The following is a 25,943-nucleotide window of genomic DNA, read 5'->3' as shown; positions in this document are numbered from 1 at the left end:
TGCTAGATTAGGCTGCAAACCATTATTTACTAAGAAAAAGAGCAAAGTTATTTGGAAAAGGGATTACCAGCCAGCTGTTTGTAGTCTCAAAAAGATTTAACCTATTTATTTCTTTTCCAGGCTGAATTAAACTATTTTCATCCACGTAAAGGTGGGTAAAATTTGTCTAGGTAAGATCAAAATATCATCAGAACTAGTTAAAAAAATAAAGCACATAAAGATTGTGAAAATCAGAAGCTCTTATTAGAAGACTTCACAATCTTGGAATTGCTATGTGTACAAAACAGAGAGATAACTAATGTAATGACCAAGGTGATACAAATAAATGTTTCATCTTACTTGTCCAGGGCTGTGCTGGTAGGCATGCTTCTGCCAAATCCTCGGACACCCATCTGACAAAAGTATGGAATGCAAGACAGATTGGCAGCAATTATAGCCAATGAATCTGACGCATTAACAAAGAAACCATTTTGGCCAAGGATCATGTAGCGGTCCTGGAGAAGAAAAGAAATTCAAAAAAGCACCTTGAATTCCATGTTTTGGGGAGTGGCAATTTCTTTTATTAGATCCACTGTAGGTAGGGAAAAAAAGAACACGCTTTGGCTTACTCGCATCCCTCTTTGGGCAGAATAATTTATTGGCATCACCCTGGCAGGTTTATATTCTCGTTATCACAACATTGCTCCCTCCAGCCTTGCAAATCAAAGCTCCAGATAAGTCCCTAGCTTCAGCCTCCTACATGACACTTCAGTAAGTCTGTTCCTGCCAGGGAATGCTTGGGTGGGAGAATCTTTCTGGCAATGGCACACACTATACGGGGAGTAGGAGGGTGTTTTGTGTTTACTGACAACAGAAAACAGCTTCTGTTCTTCAGAACCTTTTCATCTTTCTCCCACCCTGTCAGGACAGAAAGTGTTCTGTAATACTTTGCTGTTTATAATGCTGATAATATGACATAAAAAAATTAAAACAGAGATTGTGATTCAGTGCTTTATTTAGCCAAAATTCCCTCAATTTATGATGTTAACCAAAACAGACTTAACTTAGTTACTACTTATGGTGACAAGTCTGTATTATCTATATATGCTGTCTCCTCCTAACCAGGGAATAAAATTGTTGTGCCAGTACAAGATAAAACCAGCCTAATAAAGAGTCCTCATTCTGCATTCAAATCCTGCTTGATTTCCAGTCACCTGCAGAGACAAATTACAACATATGTGTCTGATTTATGGGTTGCAAATGCTATCATCTGTACCTGAAAGTAATATCACTTTCAGCTTCAAGGGCTTACTGAAAAGCAAATAAATTATACTTACATGTCCCATATCTGACCCCAGACAAAACAACTATGGTGAAACCTCCAGACAGGTCAAAATACTTACTCCGTCAGCATCAAAAGCAGCTCCAAATCCATATTCACCACCTCTCATAGCCTCCAGCAAGGCAGTTGCATACGTTAAATTGGGATCAGGAGGCTGTCCACCAAAATCCTCCAGAGGAATACAGTTTATGGCAGAATTTGCAGGAGCTCCCAATTCATCACACAGGATTCTTCTCACATAAGGTCCCATAACTGCAAAAACAGAAATCTGCCATGCAATCACAAAAGCATATGCTTGATATTCAAATTTTTCACAGCACCATGGAGACTTGATATAAAACATACTTTCAGCAATTCTATACATCTGTCCTAGCAAAAAAACCAAACTATTATTTCACAAAGGAGTATGTGATTTTCCCCACAATCAATTGGCAATTCAGCATTAAAAAAATGATTCCCTATTAGTGGAAGTGAAAAAGTAATCACTGAATGGTGAAAGATGCAAGTTTTATTTACCCATTATTAAGTAAAGAAATTATCATACACATGGGGGGGGGTCACTAGAATAAAAATAAGATGCTATTCTATGTATCTTGGAATGCAAACAACAGTTTAACACATAATAGCAAGGAAAGTAAACAGGAGGGGAATACAAATGGGAAATAACCTCAACATTCCAATTCACGTTAAAATTACAACAGGTTTGTCCACCAAAGAATTTTACCACATTTTAGTTACTACCATGTAGATAATAAATAAAAACCTTCTCAAAACTATTTCCAAAATAACTTCTCTATTTTCTTAAAGATATGGCCAACTAAGACCCCAGCTTATGCTATTATATATAATAATTATTGTTTGCATTCACTGGCTGAACAGACACTAACAACTGACTGAGCTTTCTGCATCCCTGAGGCAGGTGTGAACAGGTCACTTACAGACAAAAAAATTCATGAGTGATTGCTCACTCTCTCATGCTCTCTTTCTCCTACCTTACTCCCAAATCTTGCTAACTGGAGCAATTGTAATCCGAGGTAAAACTATGTGAGAAACTTGTGTTCATGAAAATTTAGATGCTAATTCTGTAAAATATACAGCAAACAATGATTCAGGCTCTTATCAATAGTAGACTCCTGATAAATTACTCTTTTCTATGCTGATGTTGAACTATCAATGTCTACAGACATAAAAGCATATGTCAGAGGTGCAGAGAGAAAACAAACTTTGGAAGACAGTTTGTCCTCATACACATGTGGTCCTCTCTAAAGTTCAGTATATTGTGGCTGATGACTCACTTTTGGCTAATGCATCTCATTCAGAAAGTCTTTTGATCTGATGCCTCCCAGAGAAGGACAAATCCCAACTATCTTTGGTAGATTGCTCCAGTGGTTATTCACTGTTACCCATAAGCATGTGAGTTACATGTCAGTTTGAATTTGTCTGGCCTCAAGTTCTTACTATTGATTCTTCTCGGTATTTTGGGGAATAGAAGACTGAGAAATAATTCTTCGGTAGAAAAAAAAAAACAACCACAGAACAACTTTCTCTTGTACAAACAAATATATACACTTGTATACACTTGCTGTACATGTACCATGTATTATAGTATCGCTATTTCTCCACCAAGATACAAAGTCATAAAGCCAATTCTCTATCACCTTGTAAATAAAGTAAACAAACTCAGTCCTATAAAATTTTTGTGATGCATCCGTTTTTCTAATCCTGAGCCAGACTATGCATCTTTTTGACCACATGTAAGATTTTTCAATACTGGGTTATAGATCTGGACATCAGAGCCCTACAAACTATTTGAGTAACATTCTCTCCAGTATTGTACATAACAGGAGGCAGTGCCATCCTCATTGCTCTCTCTGCATTGTTCAAGGACATCATCTGCCCTTTTGCCATACCTTGGCAAAACTGGGTGTTTACACTGACTGTAAGCCCACTATGATCTTTTGAACAGTGACTATCATGCTGTACTAGAGAAAATGCTTCACAAATGTTTTGTAAGTGTATCCAGCTCCCTTTATCAGTCTGGTTTTGTAATCCTGTTAAAGAATGAAACCTGGTTTGTTTGATAGAATTTGACTTCCATATGATAATGTTGAACAGTATCACTTACATTCCTACCCTTGAAGTCCTTATCTGTAGATATCTTTATTTATTTTTTCATGATGTAGCCTAAGATAAATCTCATAAATATCTATGTTTCCTCAAGTGACACAGGTCATAATTTTTTCATATTGGCACAAAATTGGTCCCCTTGCTGTCTTCTGTGACACTTTCTTCATATTGCCCCCAGTACACTGAAATTTTTTAATAGTCAACGTTAGTGAGACAGAGGTCTCAGCAAACTCTTTAAGGATTCTTGCGTGCAATTTATTGAGACTTAACTAATTTTACACCGTTTAGAATTAACTCTTAGTAGATACTGCCTTGTAACCTGCTTGGTTACTGCACCCTGCAACATACTTCATCACCCTTTCATGGCAGGATTAGCTCATCCCACTTGCTTCCAAATGCAGAAAGAGAACGTTTATTGGACACATGTGCCTTCATTTCTTTAACAAGAAAGATAAACCTCTTTACCTAATAAGGGACCTACCCATTGTTAAGACTGCCTTTGTTACTAGTATAATGTTCAAATCCTTTCTTATTACCCTTAACTTTACTAAAAAGTCTGACTTTTATACGCTGTACCTTTATTGGGAAAGTATTGCAGTGTACCATCTTTACTGGGAAACTATTGCAGTGTACCTACAATTTTGTCCTGATAGCAACTTAAGTTTGTACCTCCATTCATGGCATCAATCCTTATTTTAATCTGGTTGGGTCCGGTCAGCAAATTTCTGATCGCATTGAAGTCAAAGATACTTCGAAGGAGATTGAGGTAGATATCCACAGAATCCACAATTTCCACTAGAAAAAAATAGGTAGAAAAAAACCACTACAGTTCACATATGGGAGAATATTTCTTTCAGTTCACTTCCACCAGCCATGCACCTCAACTAAAATCAGAGCTTGCAACCTCTGTGTAATATGGATTTGCTCTGAAGCCCATAGGGACAAAGTCAAACGCTTCCACTGATTTCACTGTGGCTACCATCAAGCTTTAAGCCTTGCAAAAGTAACAGTTTTGCCTGCTAAATAACTGCAGAGATAAGGTAAGTTGACAGTTCCTATTTCACTGAAAAAATTCATGAGAGTACATTATATCAAAGTAAACTATTTATCATTCACTAAATCACTGAACAACTTTTCAAGCTAAACAGGTTTATTCTCAGAGGATGGAAGTTGTCCATACCAAGTCTCTATTCTTCTATCTTACAGCAGTATCTATCTGCATCATCCCATCAGGAGAGACATGCAGCTTATTCTTCTAGGTTTTGGAACCTAGAATATCTGTCTCCAGTTCGTTGTCAATCTACTGCTATACTTTTTCATTCTGTATCTCACTGATTTAGGAAAGTTAAGCTCAGATACAACTTTTTTTTTTTTTGCTAAGGTCTCACTGATTTGAATTCTAAATTGATAGAAACAGAGTGCTACAATTTTCCTAGTTCTTTTGGATGTAAAACATTGAACTAAAATGAATTAATGAAAGTAAGTCTGTCAAAATGAAAGCAGTTACCAAACAACTGTCAAAACCGATGCTTCTCAGTCATATTGGAACGTATTACTTTTCCTGATTAAATTAAAAAGCATATGTTATACAAATGTCTTTTTATCTGGTTAAATAAGTATCTTGAAATATTTTAGCTACAAGTTAAATTATTACTTGGAATATCAGGTAGTTTTCCTCAGAAACACTGATCTCACCCTAATGCTCTTCTTTAGGATAACATGAAAATGACACAGATATTTTTTGAGCCTGAGAAAAACACTTAGAATAGATTGCAACAATACACTTGAATGGAGAAACAAAAAAAAGGTTCTCAAGGCTGAAAAACAACCTGTAAAAGCTATTTGAAAATGAGTTAATTCTATGGTATATGTTGAAAGTCTCGAGGATTCACTGGAATTACATTACTGCATATCTTCTATGCCCTACTCCTAGCGATGTTTAAGTAGGCTCTAAGCTTTACACATATGAACAAATGCCTCAATTTCACTGGAGCTGCTCACACATGTTAAGATAAAGTGCATGTAGGATTAAAGTCTAAAAGTTATTTTAGCTCCTGCCAAACCCAACTGGTTTACTCTCAGTTGCTTCAACACCTCTGTAGCCTTGATTCACAGGAGTTAGTTCATACAACTGAAAGAGTGGAAGTTTTAAATACATCAGATAGTATCCTAGAATACTTCTAAAATTATGTTCATTCTTTCTGCGCTTTCATTCTGCATTTAGACCTGTGTAAACTATACTTTTTCATGCACTTGTAAGCTAATTACATTGCTTCTTCAGTAGAGATCCCTGGCAGCTCTAGTGTCCCAGGATGAGGGATTCTGGGAAGAGATGATTAGGAAACAATTTTTCCTTAGAAAAACATTCAGACAAATTGCAATTATTTTAAATCTATTTTTATACTACCTGTAGCAGGGAAGGGGGGAGAGGTGTCTCATTTTAATTTAGAAAAACATAATTTGGAGAGAGTAAAAAGTTGAAAAAACAAAATTTAAAACTGTGGCAATCATACGATTCCAGAGTGGTGCTGGAGCTGAATTTTATTTGCTTTTTGTTTGCCTAAAAAGCCAAACATGTTCTTTGCAATCAAACAATTCGTAATTTAAGATTTTTTTTTCATCAAAAACTTTATCAAGCTGGTTTTTGTCTCAAAATATAATGTTTCAGTGGCTTTAAACAGGCTTTTATTCTAGGACATCAGGAATGAGGAAGAGTTCTTGAGGCCACCCAGAGTTTTACAGTATTTGAAATATTGTCTGGACCCTTTCCTTTGCTTTTGACTCCTTCAGGACAAAATGGCTGTGTTAGCTCATTTTAAATGAAGTGTAGGCATAAAAGCATTCACATGCTTAAAATTAAAACATATGCTTAAGCACTCCCTTTACATTTGGAGTGACTGGATGGCCAGTGCCTTATACATCCCACAACTTTTCATAAAGTGTGAGCAAAGAATGAATAAACCAAGAGTCTCACAAACTCTTTTGTCAGTTAGACTTCCATAAGCAAACCATTCCTAGTCCTAAAATCTTTGTGTTTGGTGTTTAACTACTAGCAAGCCTAAGCACATATATTTGGTTAAGTATTTGGCTAAATGATAGGCCGCATGCACTTGAAGTCCGTAACTCAGCTTCCTTATGTGCAAAACAAACACAACACTTACCTATACTGCTGTCCTGGTTTCAGCCGGGATAGAGTTAACTGTCTTCCTAGTAGCTGGTACAGTGCTATGTTTTGAGTCAGTATGTGAAGAATGTTGATAACACTTGATGTTTTCAGTTGTTGCTAAGTAGTGTTTAGACTAAAGTCAAGGATTTTCCAGCTTCTCATGCCCAGCCAGCGAGAAAGCTGGAGGGGCACCCGAAGTTGGCACAGGACACAGCCAGGGCAGCTGACCCAAACTGGCCAACGGTGTTTTCCACACCACGGGATGTCCCATCTAGTATAGGAACTGGGAAGGGGGGGCAGGGAATCGCTGCTCAGGGACTAACTGGGCGTCGATCGGCGGGTGGTGAGCAATTGCGCTGCACATCATTTGTACATGCCAATCCTTTCATTATTGCTGTTGTCATTTTATTAGTGTTATCATTATCATTATTAGTTTCTTCTTTTCTGTTCTATTAAACCGTTCTTATCTCAACCCATGAGTTTTACTTCTTTTCCCGATTTTCTCCCCCATCCCACTGGATGGGGGGGGAGTGAGTGAGCGGCTGCGTGGTGCTTAGTTGCTGGCTGGGGTTAAACCACAACAACTGCCTAATATTTTGAGAACTCGTAGTAAGACATTTTAAAAAATTAAAGTTTTGTTTAAACAATTACCCTTCATCATTTTGCAGCAATTCTAATATTTAGAACCAATGGAAGTAGCATGCATAAAACCACATATTAATACCTCGGAAAGGTTTGAATTTGTTCTCCAGATCAAATTCTTGTCTTCCTAGGCGTGATAAATCAACTCTGAGATCGGGACAAATGGCATACTCTTCCAAGGTTTTGCTGATTTGATAGATTTTATCTGAAACTATATCTGGAGCAGGTCCTATAAGAAAAAAGAATGTGGGTCATTTTTTTTTAATGAAGGTTTTCTACTTAAAAAGTGAGTGCTATAGCAAACATTTTCTGAATATCTTGTGAATTATCAAGGAATAAACCCAAACAAAAAAATATAGTTAATAAGGTCTTTTCTTTCAGTGTAACACAGGTTTAAAACATTTTTGAAATTTTGAAATTTATTCTCAGTGCTAACTTCCCACTCCTCTAGCAATGCTGCTATACTCAGTGCAGCTTTGCCACATAAACTGGTGTGTTTCATCTCAGATGCAGTGTACCAGATGGTCCAAGGCAATACAGTAAGTAACAGTCACTTAACTCTTCATTTGGCTTAGAAAATGACTTCTTACTTATCTAATCCAAACCCATCCAAGGGGTGAGGACAGGTTTCATTAGCTCCAGATCATCCTTGATAAATGGATGTATTGTCTACTGGTATTTCCAGCTAAGGAGATTCCACAGTGTCTCTGCATTCTCTCCTACAGCTACAGAAACAAACTGATTCTGCCTGACCCGGATCTGCAAAATAGACTGAGCCATAATGCAGAGCAACAATAGCTCTCCCCAGAAGCTTGTCGTGGTGCCTAACCATCCTCTTCGTTCAAAAGCCTTGCCTAATACTTAACCCACATTTTCTCAGCTGCAACTTAAACCAACTACTTTTCATTATGTCCCTGCTGATTATCATAAATAATTGAACCTCGTGGCCTGTGCTTGAGAAGTGCTTCATATTTAAAGCTTAACAGCCTGTTTGAATTTTCTTTAAAAAGGCAAAGCACACTAAAAAGAATGCCCCACCAACTGTTACCCATCTACCAAAGAGATTTTAGGTGTATGTGGTGTTTTAAAGTTTACAGAGTGCTAATGTATGTAATGGTTTGGCTCTGCTATGTTTGTGCCGTGACCCTGGCTTTCTCACTGTCTGACCTTACACAGTCCCTTTAATCTCTCCAGGATTCAAGTCTATTCTGTTTATAAAATCACACCGGTTTAACCATGCACATTTTTCAAGTAAACAAGGGACAAGGGCTCAAGGTCTCCCACCTTCAAAATGGGGAAGCAAACATTATTTTAAAAGCAATTCAGTTTTTTCAGATGGAAAGCACTCTACATGTGTGAGGTACACAAGGTGTCAGCAATTGTCACCATGATGTTTTATAGGTGTACACAAATCTATAACATAAAACATACACCATGTATAACATACCTACATGTGTTAGCTTGCCGATTTTGAAAAACAAGACATCAGCTATATACACAACCTCTAGTATTCAACAGTGGAATTGCAGTAGTTAAAATGGTACAACCCTCTCCCTGGGTAAAGGCAGTTATTTCCTGGGTAAACATGAGAAGTGCTTTCTTCCATACAAGACAATAAGTTATACTGCTTACAGCACTTCTGAAATTACACGCTTTAAATAAATGCCAAGACAAGCAACACAGAAATATGAGCAAAACAGAGGTCCCTCACAGGGTTCTTTATAAAAGGATCAGAACTGTTACAATGATCTGGCAGACTACATACAATGCTATAAAAATGAGATAGTAAACCTTTTGTTTATAGAAATCTTACAGCTACCACAAGGACTTCAGTGAACATTTAATGCTTACTGTATGAACCCATGTAAACAAATACACTGCTATTACTGAAAAAAAAAAAAGATATGCATATACTCCTCATAGTTTTAACAGAATAAATGAAAAACACATAGTTAAAGTAAGCTGTTATCCTTGCCAGCATATTTTCATCATATTGAGATGCAATGTTGTGTTATTAAAAAAAACCTACCTCCATTGGCAACCTCAAACTTGACTCCAAACTCTCCTCCAGGTCCCCCAGGACTGTGGCTAGCTGTTAGAATAATTCCACCAGCTGCTTTGATCTTTCGGATGATACATGAAACAGCAGGTGTGGATAAAATACCATTCTGTCCAATAACCAATCTGCCGATCTAGGTGGAAAAGGAAGTCAAGGTACTCTGAATGGTACTAAACTTCTGAAAATTAATAAATAAACCCACACACATACAGGCATACATGTATAGGATAGAAATTATTAAGTCCTAGTATGGAACCTATTCCTTTGTAGAGAAATACATGTACACGAGTTGGTTGCATGCTGATCTGGAACGCTGACAAAAAATATTGTATCCTGGTACATTTAACACCAGTGGCCTGTGTATTGATAGTAGAGCAAAAGCACAGCTATGGCAGTGATTTGCAAAGCTCCCCAGCATAGCACTCGGCTGTGATCCTGCTATCAAACCTTTCCACGTATCCCCACGAACCCCAGCAAATCCCCTCAAATTATCAATACAGTTTACAGCTGACTGTGTGGATGTAGTTTGCAGGGTTGGGGCTTTAACCAGCAAAAAAAGAGAACAGCAAGCGAATTGCCTTTCATGGAGCAGCCTTTCAGTGCAATCACCAGTATCACTACACAGTAGGACTTGCGGACTCTACAGGTCTCATCTCTTCCTAAGACACCCTTGGATGTCCTGCCCTATAGAAAGTACTGCTCCTCCTCCAGCCATCTGTGACTCCTTGGCTATTCCAGACGAAGAGGGTGTTGTTTCCCAGGGCACAGCTGAGCAGGGGAAGTTCCCACCATTCTTAAAGTAAAAAAAGCTTTCAGGTGGTGTTACAAAACACTGGTTCAATGTGTTTAGTGTTATGTGCAGTCCCACTGCAAGGTTCCAATTTCAAAACCTTGCCTTCATCCCTACACAGATACTACAGCTTCAGCTCAACATAAATAATCTAGGACCCAACCAGAAATGGATTTACAAAGAAATATGAAAGAGTTCCAGTTCCTGGGATACAAAAAAAGGAGGGGAGAAGGGGAGGCTTGTGTCACAGATGAGAACTGAGGCAGCTGCATATGGAGCTTAAAGGGATATTGCCCAAGTTTGGGGTTTTTTAATATCCTTACTTAAAATAAAACAAACAAACAAACATAAAATCCCACCACTATTGAGTAGTGGTTTGAGAAGTAGAGGGGTGGGGATGGAGGGAGGGAGGGAAGGGCAGAACACTGAATCCTTCCCACTCCCTATCTAAAAGCAGACTGGGAGTTCAACCTCAGGTTTCCTCTCTAGTTTTGAGGGAGATTTGACAGCTCTACTGTCTGTGCGGCAAAGCAACAGCACAGGAGGTGTCACGACATGCCACCCTTCTATAAAGGACTGTTCCTTCATATCCAGATTACCTTCTTCTGGGTCCAGCACTTGTGTGAGGCCCCTAATGGCTATTTAGAAGTGGGGTTCCAAATAATTTCAGAAAAGCAAAGGATTAATAAATCATTTATTTAGCCTGTTTTTTGAACTAATTTAACTAAAAAAAACCCTCTACATTGAAATGATCAAGTTCTTAAGCAAGTACAAGTTATTTTTTTGCTAACCTACACAAAGCACAAACTACAGTTAACCATTTCTCTTTCACTGAAAATTACAACATCTGCTTTCAAATTTAAAAAAACCCTGCAGAACAACACATTCTGTTAATTGGTATTTCTACCTCAAGATCTGATGATAGGATGATTGTTTGTCTACCTAGTTCTCTTTTCACAGTTTCTGCAGGCAATTTTGAAGCCTATGGATTGTTGCTAGTAAACAGGAAAGCTATCAAAATTCTAAGTACAGTTCACAGAAAAACTTCAAAGGTTCATTTTACTTGCTCTTGCTACTGTTGGGAGAATTTGTTTCACCGTCTTTTTTTTTCCAAGGTTGGAACAATTCTGAAGGAAATGAAAAAAAAGTTAAGATACAAAAAATTTTGGTTTCTGATTTTTCTACTATAATGAAAATGTTTCCCAGGGAAAACAAGTATCCTTTCCAGGAGGAAATGCAAATCAGCAGAATCAACATTTTCTGTTTCAACAGATTATTTTAAAGCAGTGCTTCCACTGAAATGGTCAGTTTGGTGAGGGTGGAGTGTATACACAGTTAACACATATACTACACAGCTGAACCTCATTTCTGCTCACTTCAGTGGTACTGAGCAATTTTATTTCCTATTTAAGCCTAACAATACAGTTTCATTAACCTATGACTGAATGATTAAGAGCAATACCATCTTCCTTATTATAGAACCTAATGCAGACTACAACATAAATACCTTTGATTATTTGTAGAACAAAACATACCAGTGAATACAGTTTTCCTTGAAGAATGTACTAAATGTTATGCTTGTGCACTGTGACAGCATTTACTTGCAAGACTCTGTATCACCTTCTGACTTTACACCCCTCCTGCCTTTCCACTCTTGCTTCTCCTTGAAAGTACACCACATGTATTTGTAAAGCTCTCAGTTTATCATAATTTACAGACCTTAGGAGCAACAATGAAGGTATATTTCCTCCAATCCTAGCTCCAAGCCAAGCGAAGCAGCTGATTAAATGTTATTTCACCGATTACAGAACAAAACTGGTATCTCTCTTACTGGTCAGACTTCTTCACATTTATGTAATGTTCTTCCCATCTTTTAAAACTCTTTTAAATCTCCAAATGCTACATTTACATTTTATTTATTCAACTGTTTTGAATACTAAGCTACTTCCAAACTAATTTCTATACAACCCTTCTTGTTACCACAGAAATGCAATTCCTACATTGGGGAACAAGGAACACTCTTTTTTTCTTTTCTTTTTTTTTTTTTAAAGCAGAAGCATTTCCAGTTGTTGTGGCTGACAACTGACAGACACACTTTTACCCCAGAAAATGCGTATGGTAAAACTCCATCCACCAGGAGAGGCACTTAAGTCACTAGGAGCTCTAGCACATGCTTTGACACACTTTTAGAATCAAGCTCAATAAAGAAAACTTTCCATTAGCCACATATTTTACTGTTTTATTTAAACCAATGCCATGTAAATAATTTGAAAGAGAAATAGAGATTTATTTTTTTTAAATTGTTCTGAATTTGAGTGTGTCCTTTTATGGCTTCTTTTCAGTCCATGGAGCAGCTTTTGGACAACATGCCATGTCTTGCAAGACTGTTGTATTTATGCTGTCGTTTAATCACTATTGCCAATTGTAGTGAAGCATTAGAAAAACAGAAAACATTGGGAAATAGACTCTTAACAAACTTTTTCCAGTCTATACAACAATCTACCCATGTACCTTTATTATGGAAAGAAAAGCATGGTGAAAATAAATACTGAAAATATTTGTTTTGAATATTGTCTCTCCCTTTTTTAAACTATGAAGCATGTAGAAAGCTAGAGCAATGACTCAATCTTCCAAATACAGCTGTCAGAAATGGGTGCCAGCTCTTAAAACAATGTTGTGTATGGGTAAGCAAAAGGAAGATGACAGGAATTACATTTTGCAAAATGCTTGAAAACAACACCACTGAATCTATCTTGAGGTACGCTCAAGTATAAATGCATTTATACTTCTATACAGGCTTATCATGAGCACATGCTCTTTGTACTTCTAAATCTAAACTTCTGAGGTTTAGATTTTTGCCTTCATGCAAACGAAAACTGTTTTTTTAAAGTAAGTAGAATACTTAGTTTATTCAGAATGCACAAATTACCTGGCGCTCTCTATTCACCATACTTTCATTTTTTTCCTGTTCAACTGATGTTGCACAAACCAGTTTTCCCATTTTTCTGGATGTCCAATATTAATATGAACAGGAGTAATTTGCTTTGCCTTCAGCATTTGTCACAAGGCTATTATTTCTATACTACTTAGAAATACTATTTATTATACTAATTTCTATACTATAGAAATACTGCAGTATTTAGTATTCTCAATTAAGGATGTTGAAAGTGAAATTACATGAATGATACACAGATATTTTATTTGCAGTGCCTACTGCAAAGAGCTTCACCTTATGTGAAGGTCTTCAGTGCTTTTACAAAACTGCCTGAGGACAGTGCAGACCTTAGAAGTGTACGCACGCTACCCATCTTCCTCTGCTCTCTTCATTTCAGTGGCAAGAGTGCACAACCTTGTCCCTCTCTTGGCCCAGAAGCTGTTCATTTTGTCGCTGAACCAAATACTAAACTGACTTTTAATTAATTTTAAGTAATGAACACTCAGATTCACAGACTTCTCGCAAGCTGGGCTAAAACAGTAACCAAATAATTTCCATGCACTGGCTCACAATTAAAGTTCCAGTAATATACCTCTGAAAATCTTGGACAGTTTCATAGCATGGGAAGATTATCTTTGGAATTCAAAAACTTGCATGGCTACGAGATCACAGGCATGTAATGTCTCTTCTAATACTGTGCCCGTACGCCACGTTCTATTTTGTCAATCTGCTTTTAGTAGCAACAGCAGAAACAAAGACCATGATCCTCAGCAAACTCTTACAGCTGAAAGAACAGTCATCCTAACAAGTACTTTACAAGAACATTTTTATGCAATATTACCACTTGCAGCTGTGCATTTTCAGATGATTCAGTTGATTATCATGGAGTCACTTAATGCTTTTTTTAATTATTTTTCCCAGTAATCTCTCACATGCCTCAGTCAATTAAACTTGAAAGAACATGAAGCAAGCAGATTATATCCTGGACAGCACAGGGCTGTGCCTTCCTATCTTGTACTACAGTACCATAAAGATGACTGAGCGCCACACTCAACATTCAAGCAAATATATATCAATCATACAGGTCCAGGAAGGGATGGCAAGATTTGCATGGAAGACCATGGAAAATAAAAACACCATGGTATTATAAAGAAGATAATTGGAAAACTCTCTGCCATCTCCAGCTTCTACAGCACTACTAGCAATACTCTTGTGATCTCTCTAGGATGTTGCTATGACTTTCCATATGGAGAGTATGATCACCAGCTTCTGATCTGCCACTGATTCTCACACATGCCAGCTTCTCATTTAAACCTATCCTAAATTTTGCATCAGAAATGAGACAGTGCATCCACCCGATGGGTCTAATGGAATACTTGCATTTAATCTCTAGTGGAACTGTATTACAAACGGTGGAGCCTTTTATCTCAGTTCTTCCACACATCAAGGTACAAGGACACTGCTACTGACAGGACGCAGGTGAAAAGGGAAATACATCCTCAGACACTCTCCTAACACCCCACTTCGCAAAACTCCTTGTTGCAACCCGGAATGGTACGGGTGTCCTCGCACAGCCCCACCTTCTCACAGCATGCAGTCCCTTACCCAAACGCGTCTGCTACAGCCCCAGCTGTGTGACCCGTCGAAGGGTGACCCTGGTTAGCCACCTTCGGCTCTGAACAGAAAGATCTGGTGGAGCGTGTGCTGAGTACAGTTGCACAGCATGCAGCAGCCCGTGGCTGTTGCCACCGGTGGAAGCCTGCGCAGGCTACAGCTGCAGAGTGTGTACCTGCAACCCCAAGCTGGAGGGCATGAGCCAGAGGGACTGAGGATGAGAAGGCGGCAGGGCAAGCACTGGCAGCTGACCGGGCAGGGGGCCTCATCTCATTCCTTCTGCTGGGGCCTATGCCAACTGTGCTAGGCTGTTAACGCAGGGGGAATGCGGGGTGAGTCACCAAATTAGAACAAGGGGAACCTAGCAACTCTAAAGGGCAATGCATTTACAGTTGATAATAGAAAATCCCTTTTATTTTTGTACTCAGCAGGCACAATTAACCATAACACTCGCTACGTGTCTTCCAGGAAGGAGATTCAAGTTCAGTTTATCAGCACTATGTGGCTATCCCTCTCCTGGCACTCTGGGGTGGCTCAGGGTTTTGAATGCAGCTTCAAGGCTTCCACACATTTCATCCGATCCTGCCTACACCAGCTCACTTCTTTCCTTGTGATACTGGCTACATGCCTTCTAATGACATTCACCTTATCCAAAGGGAAAGATCTTTGGCTCAGGAATATTCCCTTCCTCTCCCCCTACTCACACAGCGCAGCACTAAACAATGCCTCCAGGAAGGTTTAGGTATTTTCCCAGAAGATATATTTTAACAGCCAAAAAATAAAACATACAAACAAGTACTCACTAAGTAAATGTGAGGCTTATGCACTTACAGCATGCTTGAGAGAAACGGGGGTGAGAGCAAGCAGGGCGAGGATGGTGATGAGGGGATGGAGCATAGCACATGGAAATGGGAAGCCTTTTCAGTATCAGTAGCACCCCAACAGCTGGCCTGTGGAACTTGTGAGGATTGTGTCATGAGTAAGAGCATCATCCTTGAATTCAGATATTTGTGGGAACTGTGAGCAGAAAAGCTCAGATTTTGGCTTCAGAAAACACTAGGGAGAAACTGTGTTTCCAAGAAACTTGCAGCAACTTAAGAAAGGGGAAGCAATACTACAGCAAGGTGCCAGAAACACATCAAACTGGAAATATCCTGAGGTCAAAAAGACCTGATCTTCAGGGGAAATCGAGCAAAATGGGTAATGTGACAGAAGCAGAGGGAAGGAGGCAAGCTGACAGGAAAAATTAGTCAGGAAGGAGTCCTGAATACAGCATAACCTGGCTGACAAGCCCCTGGTCTTCTAAACTCCAAAGTTCTTGTCTTCCGCAGCACCTCGGTCCTTGTGGTCACCCTATGGCTGTAAATCTGTAGCTCCTACCAGTGTGCAAGGGCAGGCAAGGACCTCAGCCTCGGCAGGGCAGCTCTTGCTGCAGGGCTCTTGCTAAAGCTGTCGCTGTGCTTTGTCCCACCTGGTCAACAGGTACAATTCCAGCGGTGAGGCTTTCTCCACTGAGCTACGTGGGGGAAGAGGGTAGGGAGCAGCACTCCTCCAGGTCCCGTCCTACCTTCCTCGCAACACCCCACACACCAGTCCGCTCCCGCTGCTCTGTGCTCGCTCCCGGCACACTCCCTCCCCGCCACTGCAGACAAAACACCACCGTGCTGCCCTCAACAGCGGCCCCCCTGACAGCCCTCCACGCACCCCCAGCCACATAAGCCCTGGCCCCTACCAAGCCCCTGCGTGAACAGTGAGTTTGCAAAAGCTAGCCAGTGTGTAACACAGCCAGTGTCTCTGAAATCTCAGGTATCACTCAGTGTCTTCTTGATGTTATCAGTGTGGTGACCACATGCCTTAGAAATAAATTTAAAATACTCATTATTTATACCAGGCTGGCTAATCCATATAGCTTGTATAGGACAACAAAACAGCAGGGAAAATTCAGACATGTACAGAGATTTGTTTTAAAGTTGAAAGATCTCCTGGTTATAAAACAGGACTGCATTTAAAGAATGGAGCTTTTGAAAAGAGTTAAGAAAAAGTAAATTCACCACAAAAAAAAAAAAAAAAAACCCAACCTATAAAATTATGTCACTTCTGCCAGATCCAGAGAATCAATTTAGCCATCATAACGAGAGACAGCAGCTTCACCTCTGCATCGAAGCAGAAACTTCAAGCCCACATTAGCTGGTACTTCCAGCTTTCTGTTCATACACACCAACACATGAACGTGCACATATCTCTCAGAAGACGTCGGTTTCCTATTTTCAAGACTGCACAAGACAAGCTGAAACCCATCTGATCTCAGAGGTATTTGCCACTGTTGTCTTCTTGCATTTTGTAATTTGTTTGCAAGTGAGCAATGGAGAACAACAATTATTTTCTTAGGATGCAGCGAAATTGCTGAATTCCTCTTGCTTCAGTAACACCATTTTCCTTGAATATTTTCAAAAGATCCTGAGCAGCAGACAGGTGTCTGACACTCCCCCGTTTCCCACCCACTTATTTTTAATTCTGCTACATTTTCTCCTGCAGAATCAACTTTGCCCCTCAGCTCCCATTCCTGCCCCAGTCTAAAATAAGGTGCGAAACAGCACGGCATGGCCAGCAGCAGTCTCCCGAGGTTATTATCACGACCGCCTCCGTTATACATAGATAAAGCCAGCCACGCCGAAGCCTAGCGGTACGGCCTAAAGGACGTCCCAGCCGGCACTGGGCTGACCCGGGCATCGGAGGCGCAGACCACCGACACACGGCCGGAGGCGAAGCTCGTCTTATTTCGACCGGCACATCCAGCGCTACCCGGCTCACGGCACTCAGACCTTCTCCGCGCTTCCTCCCCGCAGGGGGGGACCCCGCTGCGAGGAGGAGAAGGGGGACGCCCGCCTCAGGCGGGCCGGGGACGGCTGAGGGGGGGCCCGGCTAGCGGCGCTGAGCGGCTGAGGGGGGGGGGGCCCGGCTAGCGGCGCTGAGCGGCTGAGTGGGGGGGCCCGGCTGAGCGGGAAGGCCACCCCGAGGGCACGGCGTGAGGGCGCGGCGGCGAGGGCGAGGGGGCCGCTTACCCCGTTGGCCGCGGCCATCTGGACGACGATCTCGATGGCCGTCTTGCTGAAGTACCTGCCGTCGCTGCCCACCACCATGGTGCAGCCCTGGCGGTCGCGGAGGTCGACGGAGGAGAGGAGGCTCTGCACGAAGTTGGGCAGGTAGTTGCGCTGGCTCTCGAAGAGCCCCGTGGGCCGCCGCAGCCCCCCGCCGCCCGTCGGCCGCTGGTCCTCGTAGGGCGCCGTCTGCACCGTCAGCACCGGGATGGGGGTCCTCTCCATGGCGGCGCCCCGCTGCCGCCTGTGGCTCCGCTGGGGAGCGGCGGCCCCTCGCGCAGGCTGCCGGCGGAGCGGAGAGGCGTTCCGCGGCCGCGGGGCCGGGCTCCCTCACGGCCGGCCCCCCGCGGGGCCGGGGGCGGGCTCGCCCAGCCCTCGGCGGCCCGCCGGCGGGAGCCCGGCGCCGCGGGGGAGCCGGGGCGGGCGCGGGGTGCGCGCCGCCCCTTCCCCCCGCCCGGCGGCGGCACCACCCCCCCACCCCCCCACCCCCGCCGGCGCCTGGGCGCCCGCAGGGACGCCGGGGGCTCGCCGGTCCGCTGCCATCAGCATGCGGCGGCCCCGGCCAAAAATAACCCTGGAAAGCGAAGCCGAGGATCGCGGCCTGCTGCCAGGGATGTAACCGGAGGCAGGGGGGAGAGGGCGAGCCGTCACGGCACACTTGCTCGGGGGGATCACGCTCTGTCAGCGCCGGGGCCGTCGCCGCCGACCCTCCGGCCCGGCCGGCGGGCAGGCAGCCGCCGGCCTCGGGGGCCGCGCACCGCCGCCGGGCGGCGCGGGGAGCAGCCGGGCGGCCGTCCCCCCTCCGGCAGCAGAGGACCAGTCCGCAGGCTGGGGTAGTGATAGCGGGGGGTGGTACCGGTCCCGTTCCGCAGGCGAGAAAACGGAAGAACGAGCGCTTAAAGAATGAACAAGTTCTTTCACTACCGATCCTCCAGCGAGGGCAATCGGCCTGTTTTCCTTTTTCTTTTTCTATTATAGCGCTCTGAAGAAAGTTCTCTGTGTAGTGAGCAAGCCTACAGAGCGGGGGTTGCTTCGTTTTTTCCACGGCAGGAGCCGAGTACTACAGGAGGGGTCTGGTCTGACTGTACGATAACAGATCATGCCGGTTCCTGCCCAGGCTTACCCCCTGTAAGGCCGAGCAACCCTCTGAAAGTGTCTTAGCCTTTGAAAAACTGCAGAGTATTTCATACAGATGTGGGGAGGTCGAGTTCATTGACATACTTGTGCATTCTGCTTAAATTAAATGCAGAGGTGGCGGCACTGGCAATCATGAAGATGCCTGACATTTCCCAGCGCAAAGGCTGTGTTTACAGATGCCTATGACTGTCAAACATCAGCTGAAATTTTCCATCCAAATGCTTGCTTCACACGGGCCCACACTACAGTGTCTTGCCAGGACAGTTCTGTTGGCTGGAGAGTTGGAAAAAATAGTCGTGTAACCTAGATGTCATTCTTGTGCTTAAGAAACCCCTGGTGTAGACCTGCGCCTGAGCAGACAGAAATCATTTTGTAAGGCATTCTTCAGGTCTCTGCGAAGGAGTCTGCTGCTCATAAACTGCTCAGAAGCAAGGTGGAGTGTCACGGCTCAACGAGACAACACGTTAGCTGCATGACAGGAGGTGGCCGGGCAAACACGGGGTAAAATACTTTTGTCTGTTACGTAGACTAGGAGACAGTGAGTGCCACCTGATGAATGGTAACCAGAGGAACTCAGCTGTGGCTTTGAGCCCTGTCTCTGCAGTCTCTTTAGTGGTTCATAGCAGATAGAGTATGAGAGTTTAAGACATGATTGTCTGCTACTCATCCATCCCTTTGGCAGTGACCACTGCCTTCACAGTAGAACACTATACATGCTACGGTGGGCAAGGCCCAGCAGTTTAATTTAAATAAACTAATCCACTAAAACAGACACAGGAATTCTAGCTCTGGTGAAGGAACACCTATATACTGAACCATATACTCTGGCAGAGGGCCAGAGCAGATACAGGGAAGCAGTAGTCTCTTCTTTCTCTTTTGTTAGACCTCCGAGTCCGTAGTCACATTTATGGCTTCCTGTACTGATTCAGAATGCATTTCAAATAGCAGAAGGAAAAATTCTGCAGTATGGCAATGCCTAATGTCAACAAGGCACAGCTATAGATGAGGCTGTTACGCCTTAAGTAATGCTGGGCGCTGCCATTAACGAAACCACGACACATGGTCTGCATCAGTGAAAGCTGAAATGGAATCAGATAACTGGTATCTACCACAGCAAGTATCCAACAAAGAAACAGCAACAGAGGTCAAAAGCAAAGCATTAGGAAGACTGGATGATAAGTTCCAAATGCCAAATAACGGAAAACACATGACCAAAGTAAGAAGCAAAGTAATGGTCTTTGAAATAGAGAATCGACTGTATTTTTCATATGGGTAGGAGAAATGCGTTCAGCATTTGGAAGAAAATATACCAGTTTGAATCGGTTTTAAAAACTCTGTTCCAGAATGTACATTTAAGAGGGACAATCAGTGACAATGTTCCGGAAGCGTTTGTCTTCGCCCATATCATTTACATAAACAGTGCTGAAGAACAAAGAAAAAGTGTGTTTTGCAGTCTTTTCAAGCATCACCTTGAGAATGGCTCTACCAGGAGTGTAATGGGTTGTAAAGAGCACTGTCAATTTTTTAGTTCAAACTCAGGCTCTGCTTGAGATAAGTCCAAGCAAAAGTTTATATGACTCTTCTTTTACTGTGATTCCTGTAATACTTTGCAAAACTCAGGTTCCTAAAATCATGCTGTTTCATGAGAAGCTCAGGTTTTGGTTAAAAAAAAAAAAAAAATTACCAGCTTTCACTGTGGCAGTGCAAAGCATGAAAAAGTTAATGTAGAGAGCCTGAAGATTCTAGTAAAAAAGCTGAAGAAAAGGAACAATTTTTTACTTTTTTTAAGAAGTGCTTCAATTTTCCAGTACCTGGATTACATTATATTGATAGATTTATACATGGAGAAGCACTTCAAATTCTCTTTTAGAGTAACAAAAGTCTGTGGTGGGTTGACCCTGGCCGGACACCAGGTGCCCACAAAGCCGCTCTGTCACTCCCCTCCTCAGCTGGACAGGGGAGAGAAAATATAACAAAGGGCTTGTGGGTCGAGATAAGGACAGGGAGGGGATCATTCAGCAATTACTGTCACAGGCAAAACAGACTCGATTTAGGGAAGAAATTAATTTATTGCCAATCAAACCAGAGTAGGGTAATGAGAAATAAAACCAAATCTTAAAAACCCCTTCTCCACACCCCTCCCTTCTTCCTGGGCTCAACTTTACTCCCGATTTTCTCTACCTCCTCCCCGCCAGTGGCACAGGGGGACAGGGAATGGGGGTTGCGGTCAGTTCATCACACGTTGCCTCTGCCGCTCCTTCCTCCTCATGCTCATCCCCTGCTCCAGCGTGGGGTCCCTCCCAAGGGAGACAGTTCTCCACAAACTTCTCCAGCGTGAGTCCTTCCCACAGGCTGCAGTCCTTCAGGCACAGACTGCTCCAGCGTGGGCTCTCCACGGGGTCACACAGCCTGCTTTGGGTATACACCTGCTCCAGCATGGGGTCCTCCAGGGGCTGCAGGTGGATATCTGCTCCACCGTGGACCTCCCTGGACTGCAGGGGTACAGCCTGCCTCACCATGGTCTTCCCCACGGGCTGCAGGGGAATCTCAGCTCCGGCGCCTGGAGCACCTCCTCCCCCTCCTTCTTCAGGGACCTGGGGGTCTGCAGGGCTGTTTCTCTCACATATTCTCAGTCCTCTCTCCCAGCTGCTGCTGTGCAGCAGTTTTTTCCCCTTCTTAAATATGTGATCCCAGAGGTGCCACAACTGTTACTGATGGGCTCAGCCTTGGGCAGCAGCGGGTCCGTCTTGGAGCCAGCTGGTATGGGCTCTGTCAGACACAGGGGAAGCTTCCAGCAGTTTCTCACAGAAGCCACCCCTGTAGCCCCCCTGTTATCAAAATCTTGCCATGCAAACCAAATACAAAGTTCCACAAGCAGTTCTACTCTCAGCAGATTTCATTGAAAAGTGGAGGTCTCTCTAAATGGCCAATATTGCAGTGCATTAAGTGTTTACTGCTATGTATCTCTAACAAAGGAATAATTATCAATATGGGATGATGTTAAAATCCTGGAACACCTTCTTGGAAAACAACAGCTAAATATATTCTTAGTATTGCCACATTGTGAGTTAGTTTTTGAAAGGTTGTTAAAATAAAAAAAAACCCAATGTAACAGAATGATAGGATACATGTTAAATTTGTTCCATTTCCAAGCAAAACAATTAGCTTTCTGACTGTCAATTTTGCAAGCTTCATTTGACAATATGCTATCTAGTTCAGGAATATTTTCAACCCTTACTTCTATTCTTAAAGCTTTTTAATTCCTGAGCCTTAAGATGTTTACCATAACTCATTTGTCTTGTGCAGCTGACTGAGGCAATGTTAATTACTTTAAGAGCCATAATTTCTGTGTTTCCTCAGCTATTTTTACCAGCATTGTACTGGTGCCTTTCTTTGTCCCTTTAGGTCCAATTATTTCATGCGCTGAGCTGGGCATTGGGTTGTTTTCTGTGTTGACTCAGAGGAAAGAAATCTGTCCCACAGCAACAGAAGCCCTCTATAGCCACACAATTACTTCTAATTCAGTTGACCTGGTGACCAGAAGCGTCCCCTCTGCAAGATGGCAGAAACTACTCATGTATCTTCTTAAAGGTACATTATGGAAGCCCAGTCCAGCTCTGATTTGATGCTAATATACAAGAAATTGCTATGGACCTGAAGCTTACTCTCTGTTAAGGTAAAATCTTTTGTTATCAGCTTGCAAATGTTGTGGCAGAACAGTACCAGCACCATTAACTAAGCAAGTTTCGGTCTTTCAGTTGCACTACTAAGTTCACAATTCAGCGTGAGTGTAATACCTGAGGTTTAGGTGGATACATTATTTTTACAGTTGTTTCATACAATATGTGTTTGCAATAGAAATGTGGATACTTAAAATTAATTCAGCCATTCCCCATGGTGCCGTGTTTTGCAGTTCAAATTCTCATTCTGCCACTGAGTGCAGTTATAATTTGAGGAACGTCATACAGTAATGTTATTGTAAGATGAAGATTGTTAACCTGAGCTATTGGAAAAATCATTTTACAAAAAAGTTCTAAAAATAAAAAGTTGGCTTATGAAAAACACTCAAAGAGAATGGCTAATTTCAATTAATATATTGTTTTACTAATAAAAGCAAACATAGTTTTAAAACCCAGTGCTTCGAATTGAGTCATTTTCTATTTGTGAATACTTTGTTTTCTTTGACTTGCAATGACTTTGGTTCAAAATGTAAATTTACTTAGGAGTTAAAAAAATTAAAAGAGAAAATAGAATTGAAACTTTTTTAGATATTTTGACTGACCTGATCTGTCTTGTCTTTCAGTTCACAGATAAAAGCTTTTCTGTGTAAGCCTTGCTATAATGTTTAGAAAAGGCAGAGAAAGTGTATATTATACTCCTACAGGAAAATTAGTTCCCTTGTAGCAGAGCTTTACTGAGAAGTAGTATTTATGATCTGGTGGATACCACAACTCAGTGATGTTGTTTTCTGGAAATAACACTTAATCACCAAAAAAGGCTATATTTCACTACAGCTGTAAGTCTCTAATTACTGTGAAACAGGATGATTGTTCTAAGGAACATTTTCACACAAACTTATATGCAAATTGATTTACAAAGCTCAAACAGGAAAAAAATCCCTGAAAACATAATTTGCATGATAGACGGCTGATTTACTGCTATGTCAGCAACTCGTGATGTTGTACAAGTCAGGTCTGACTTACAAAATTGCTTGTTACTACCCATCAAACCAGAAGAAACAAGGAAGGAAGGAAGGAAGGAAGGAAGGAAGGAAGGAAGGGACTGAGGAAGGGAGGAAGGAAGATCAGCAATCATTAACGTAACAGAGAAAGCAACTATTGTAAAAAGTGCATCCCCCAAAATGCCCAGAGACTCTGTTGCAGAAAGTTTATTAGTTTTGTGCATAACAGAGAACATCAAGATAAATCTCCATTTCAAAACTCTAACAATATGCCTACTTAAACTAGTGCTTTGGATATCTTTGCTATCTATCTAGCAATTTTTCATTTTCCACTTACTGACAGATCAGTCCCATCATTCTTCTTTTCAACAATTCCATAGAAATATTCAGGCAAGTGCATTGAATGCTAGGCCATGAGGTGTTATGCAAGGGTATGAACAACAGGTACATCGTGCAATGGTTCTTGACAATGTGGGGAAGAAGCAGAATCTGAACATGCACCCAAGCCACTGTCTTTGTTCCTGCTCTAGTGCTGCCACAGTTAGTTCAGCAGCTCCATTGCGGGTCTAGCCTCCGCTGCCAGGACTGGAATGAGCAGGGGAAGCAGCTGACACTTTAATTCTCCTATCGCCTTAACAGCAGCTTGGAATGTGACTCACCAGCATGGGAGAGGAAACAAAATGTAATTCCTGGGAGTCAAAGTAAGCCCTCTCTCCGGTCCTGCAAGGGGCTATGCAATGCTTCTCCTCTGAGTATGTTGCCTCACTAGCAAGAGCACCATTCTACTTATTTACACAGCTTTCTTAGGTCCATCACCTGTTATGCACTCCTTGTAGATTACTTAGGTCCATCACCTGTTATGCACTCCTTGTAGATTAAGGGAAATAATAACAGATCTGTTTAAGTCCTACTCCACATCCTGGGTTTGCTAAGTGGCTGTGTAGACCAAAACAGGCACTGCTGTGCAACAGCTTTTGCTGGAAGTCTGGAATCCAGGTTACAGTGGATATGCTTCTGCACAAATCACAGCTTCTCATTAGGCAGCCTGTCTGGATTGGTGCAAGCGGGGAACAAGGGGTGGAATAAATGCTACTTTGATAAAAAGGCTGTAAGTAACATATGATTCAAGTTTTTCCTGGTACTGTTCAGTAACCCTTGTTTAACAGCTGCTAGATTCAATCATTCAATTAAGCTGTAAAATTTGTACAATTCTTTGGGCACATGCTAGCATCCAATATTAGGAGTTAGGACATCTGCAGAGGGAATCTTCTGGGAAGAAAGTCTGTATTTTTCAGTTGAGTTCATGTTGGGATTTATATATAGATGTGGATTTTTTTTCTGTCTGGCAATTAAAAATAAATTAATACCACAAAGTTCAGGATAGAATGATGAACTGTCAGCACGTGCTATGCTTGTTGCTGTCCTTTAATTAAATACAGATTGGGAAGTAACATGATTCAAGGGCAGAAAGAGCTATGGTGGGGATGAAAAAGGGAAAGGCTAGGAACAGGAAAGAGCTACACAGTCAAGTGGTCTCCTCTCTCATGGGAGGAGAAGGCAGTTTGAGAGGACACTGCATTACAATTCTCTCCTGCTAACCCATAAATATGCTTACATATCGTTAATGCCCAGAAAGAATGTAGCAGAGATGCAATCCCCCAAAAACCACAGATGTCTGACATGGATCCCATGTGAATTCTTCACAAAATCTGGAAATATACTTAAGCCACCTAAAATACTAACATTCTCAAATATTAACATTTTGTAATTAACTAATTAAATTCCTGCTCCGGAAGTGACAGATTCTCTGAGTCCAACACAAGCTGTGTGGAAGTGCTGAATATGGAAGGATGCTTCACGGTCTTAGTTTTGCCCACTGTCAAGAGATTCATTCTCTTTTTCTAACTGCAGATAAGTAAGTTAACTAATCTTTCTATATGTAAAATTAAGTGTGCAGTCACCACAGTCTTGCTAGTCTGTGTGATGGAGATAGATATATTCTGTTTAAAAAGCTGGCTGTACTGCCAAGTAAGGCACCATGTCATCAAGGCCCGATTTAGCAGGAGCTTACTCCATATGCTCTGCGGAAGCCTTACACTTCGATTTATGGCTATTTACCAGTTATGTCACAAGTTAAGAGTGGAAACTTTATCCTTATGATTGGCATTCTAGCACACGATATGCCAAGAATAAAACACAAGCTACAAACAGGTCCTGCTGCCACAGACTTGCAGATTTTCAGGTCTGATTTTCAGAAGTGAAGTACTCTGAAGTACTACCACTGCATCCAATGAGAGTAACACAAGACTAGGCCCTCCAGGCTGTAATGCTCAGATGACATCATGTTCTGTAACTATGAAAAAATATGCCTTA

At 41.9% G+C, this 25,943-nt stretch overlaps 1 protein-coding gene across 1 annotated transcript in view; it reads right to left on the bottom strand.

The window, feature by feature from the left end:
* The window catches only part of PGM5 (phosphoglucomutase 5), a 77,011-nt gene extending 58,990 nt beyond the window's left edge, over window positions 1-18,021 (bottom strand). The window contains exons 1-6 of the mRNA XM_049794523.1: window positions 17,717-18,021; window positions 9,286-9,448; window positions 7,339-7,485; window positions 4,118-4,243; window positions 1,383-1,573; window positions 340-494 (exon numbers count right to left, since the gene is read on the bottom strand). Of these exons, the coding sequence (XP_049650480.1) occupies window positions 340-494; window positions 1,383-1,573; window positions 4,118-4,243; window positions 7,339-7,485; window positions 9,286-9,448; window positions 17,717-17,977 (1,043 nt within the window). The 5' untranslated portion in view covers window positions 17,978-18,021. The remainder of the gene's footprint in view (window positions 1-339; window positions 495-1,382; window positions 1,574-4,117; window positions 4,244-7,338; window positions 7,486-9,285; window positions 9,449-17,716) is intronic.
* Window positions 18,022-25,943: the final 7,922 nt, after the last annotated feature.

Source organism: Accipiter gentilis, chromosome Z, assembly GCF_929443795.1.
Source record: "Accipiter gentilis chromosome Z, bAccGen1.1, whole genome shotgun sequence".
In the NCBI taxonomy this organism is placed as follows: Eukaryota; Metazoa; Chordata; class Aves; order Accipitriformes; family Accipitridae; genus Astur; species Astur gentilis.
Note: the sequence above shows the minus strand (reverse complement) of the source record. Positions and strands in the feature narration are given on the sequence as shown.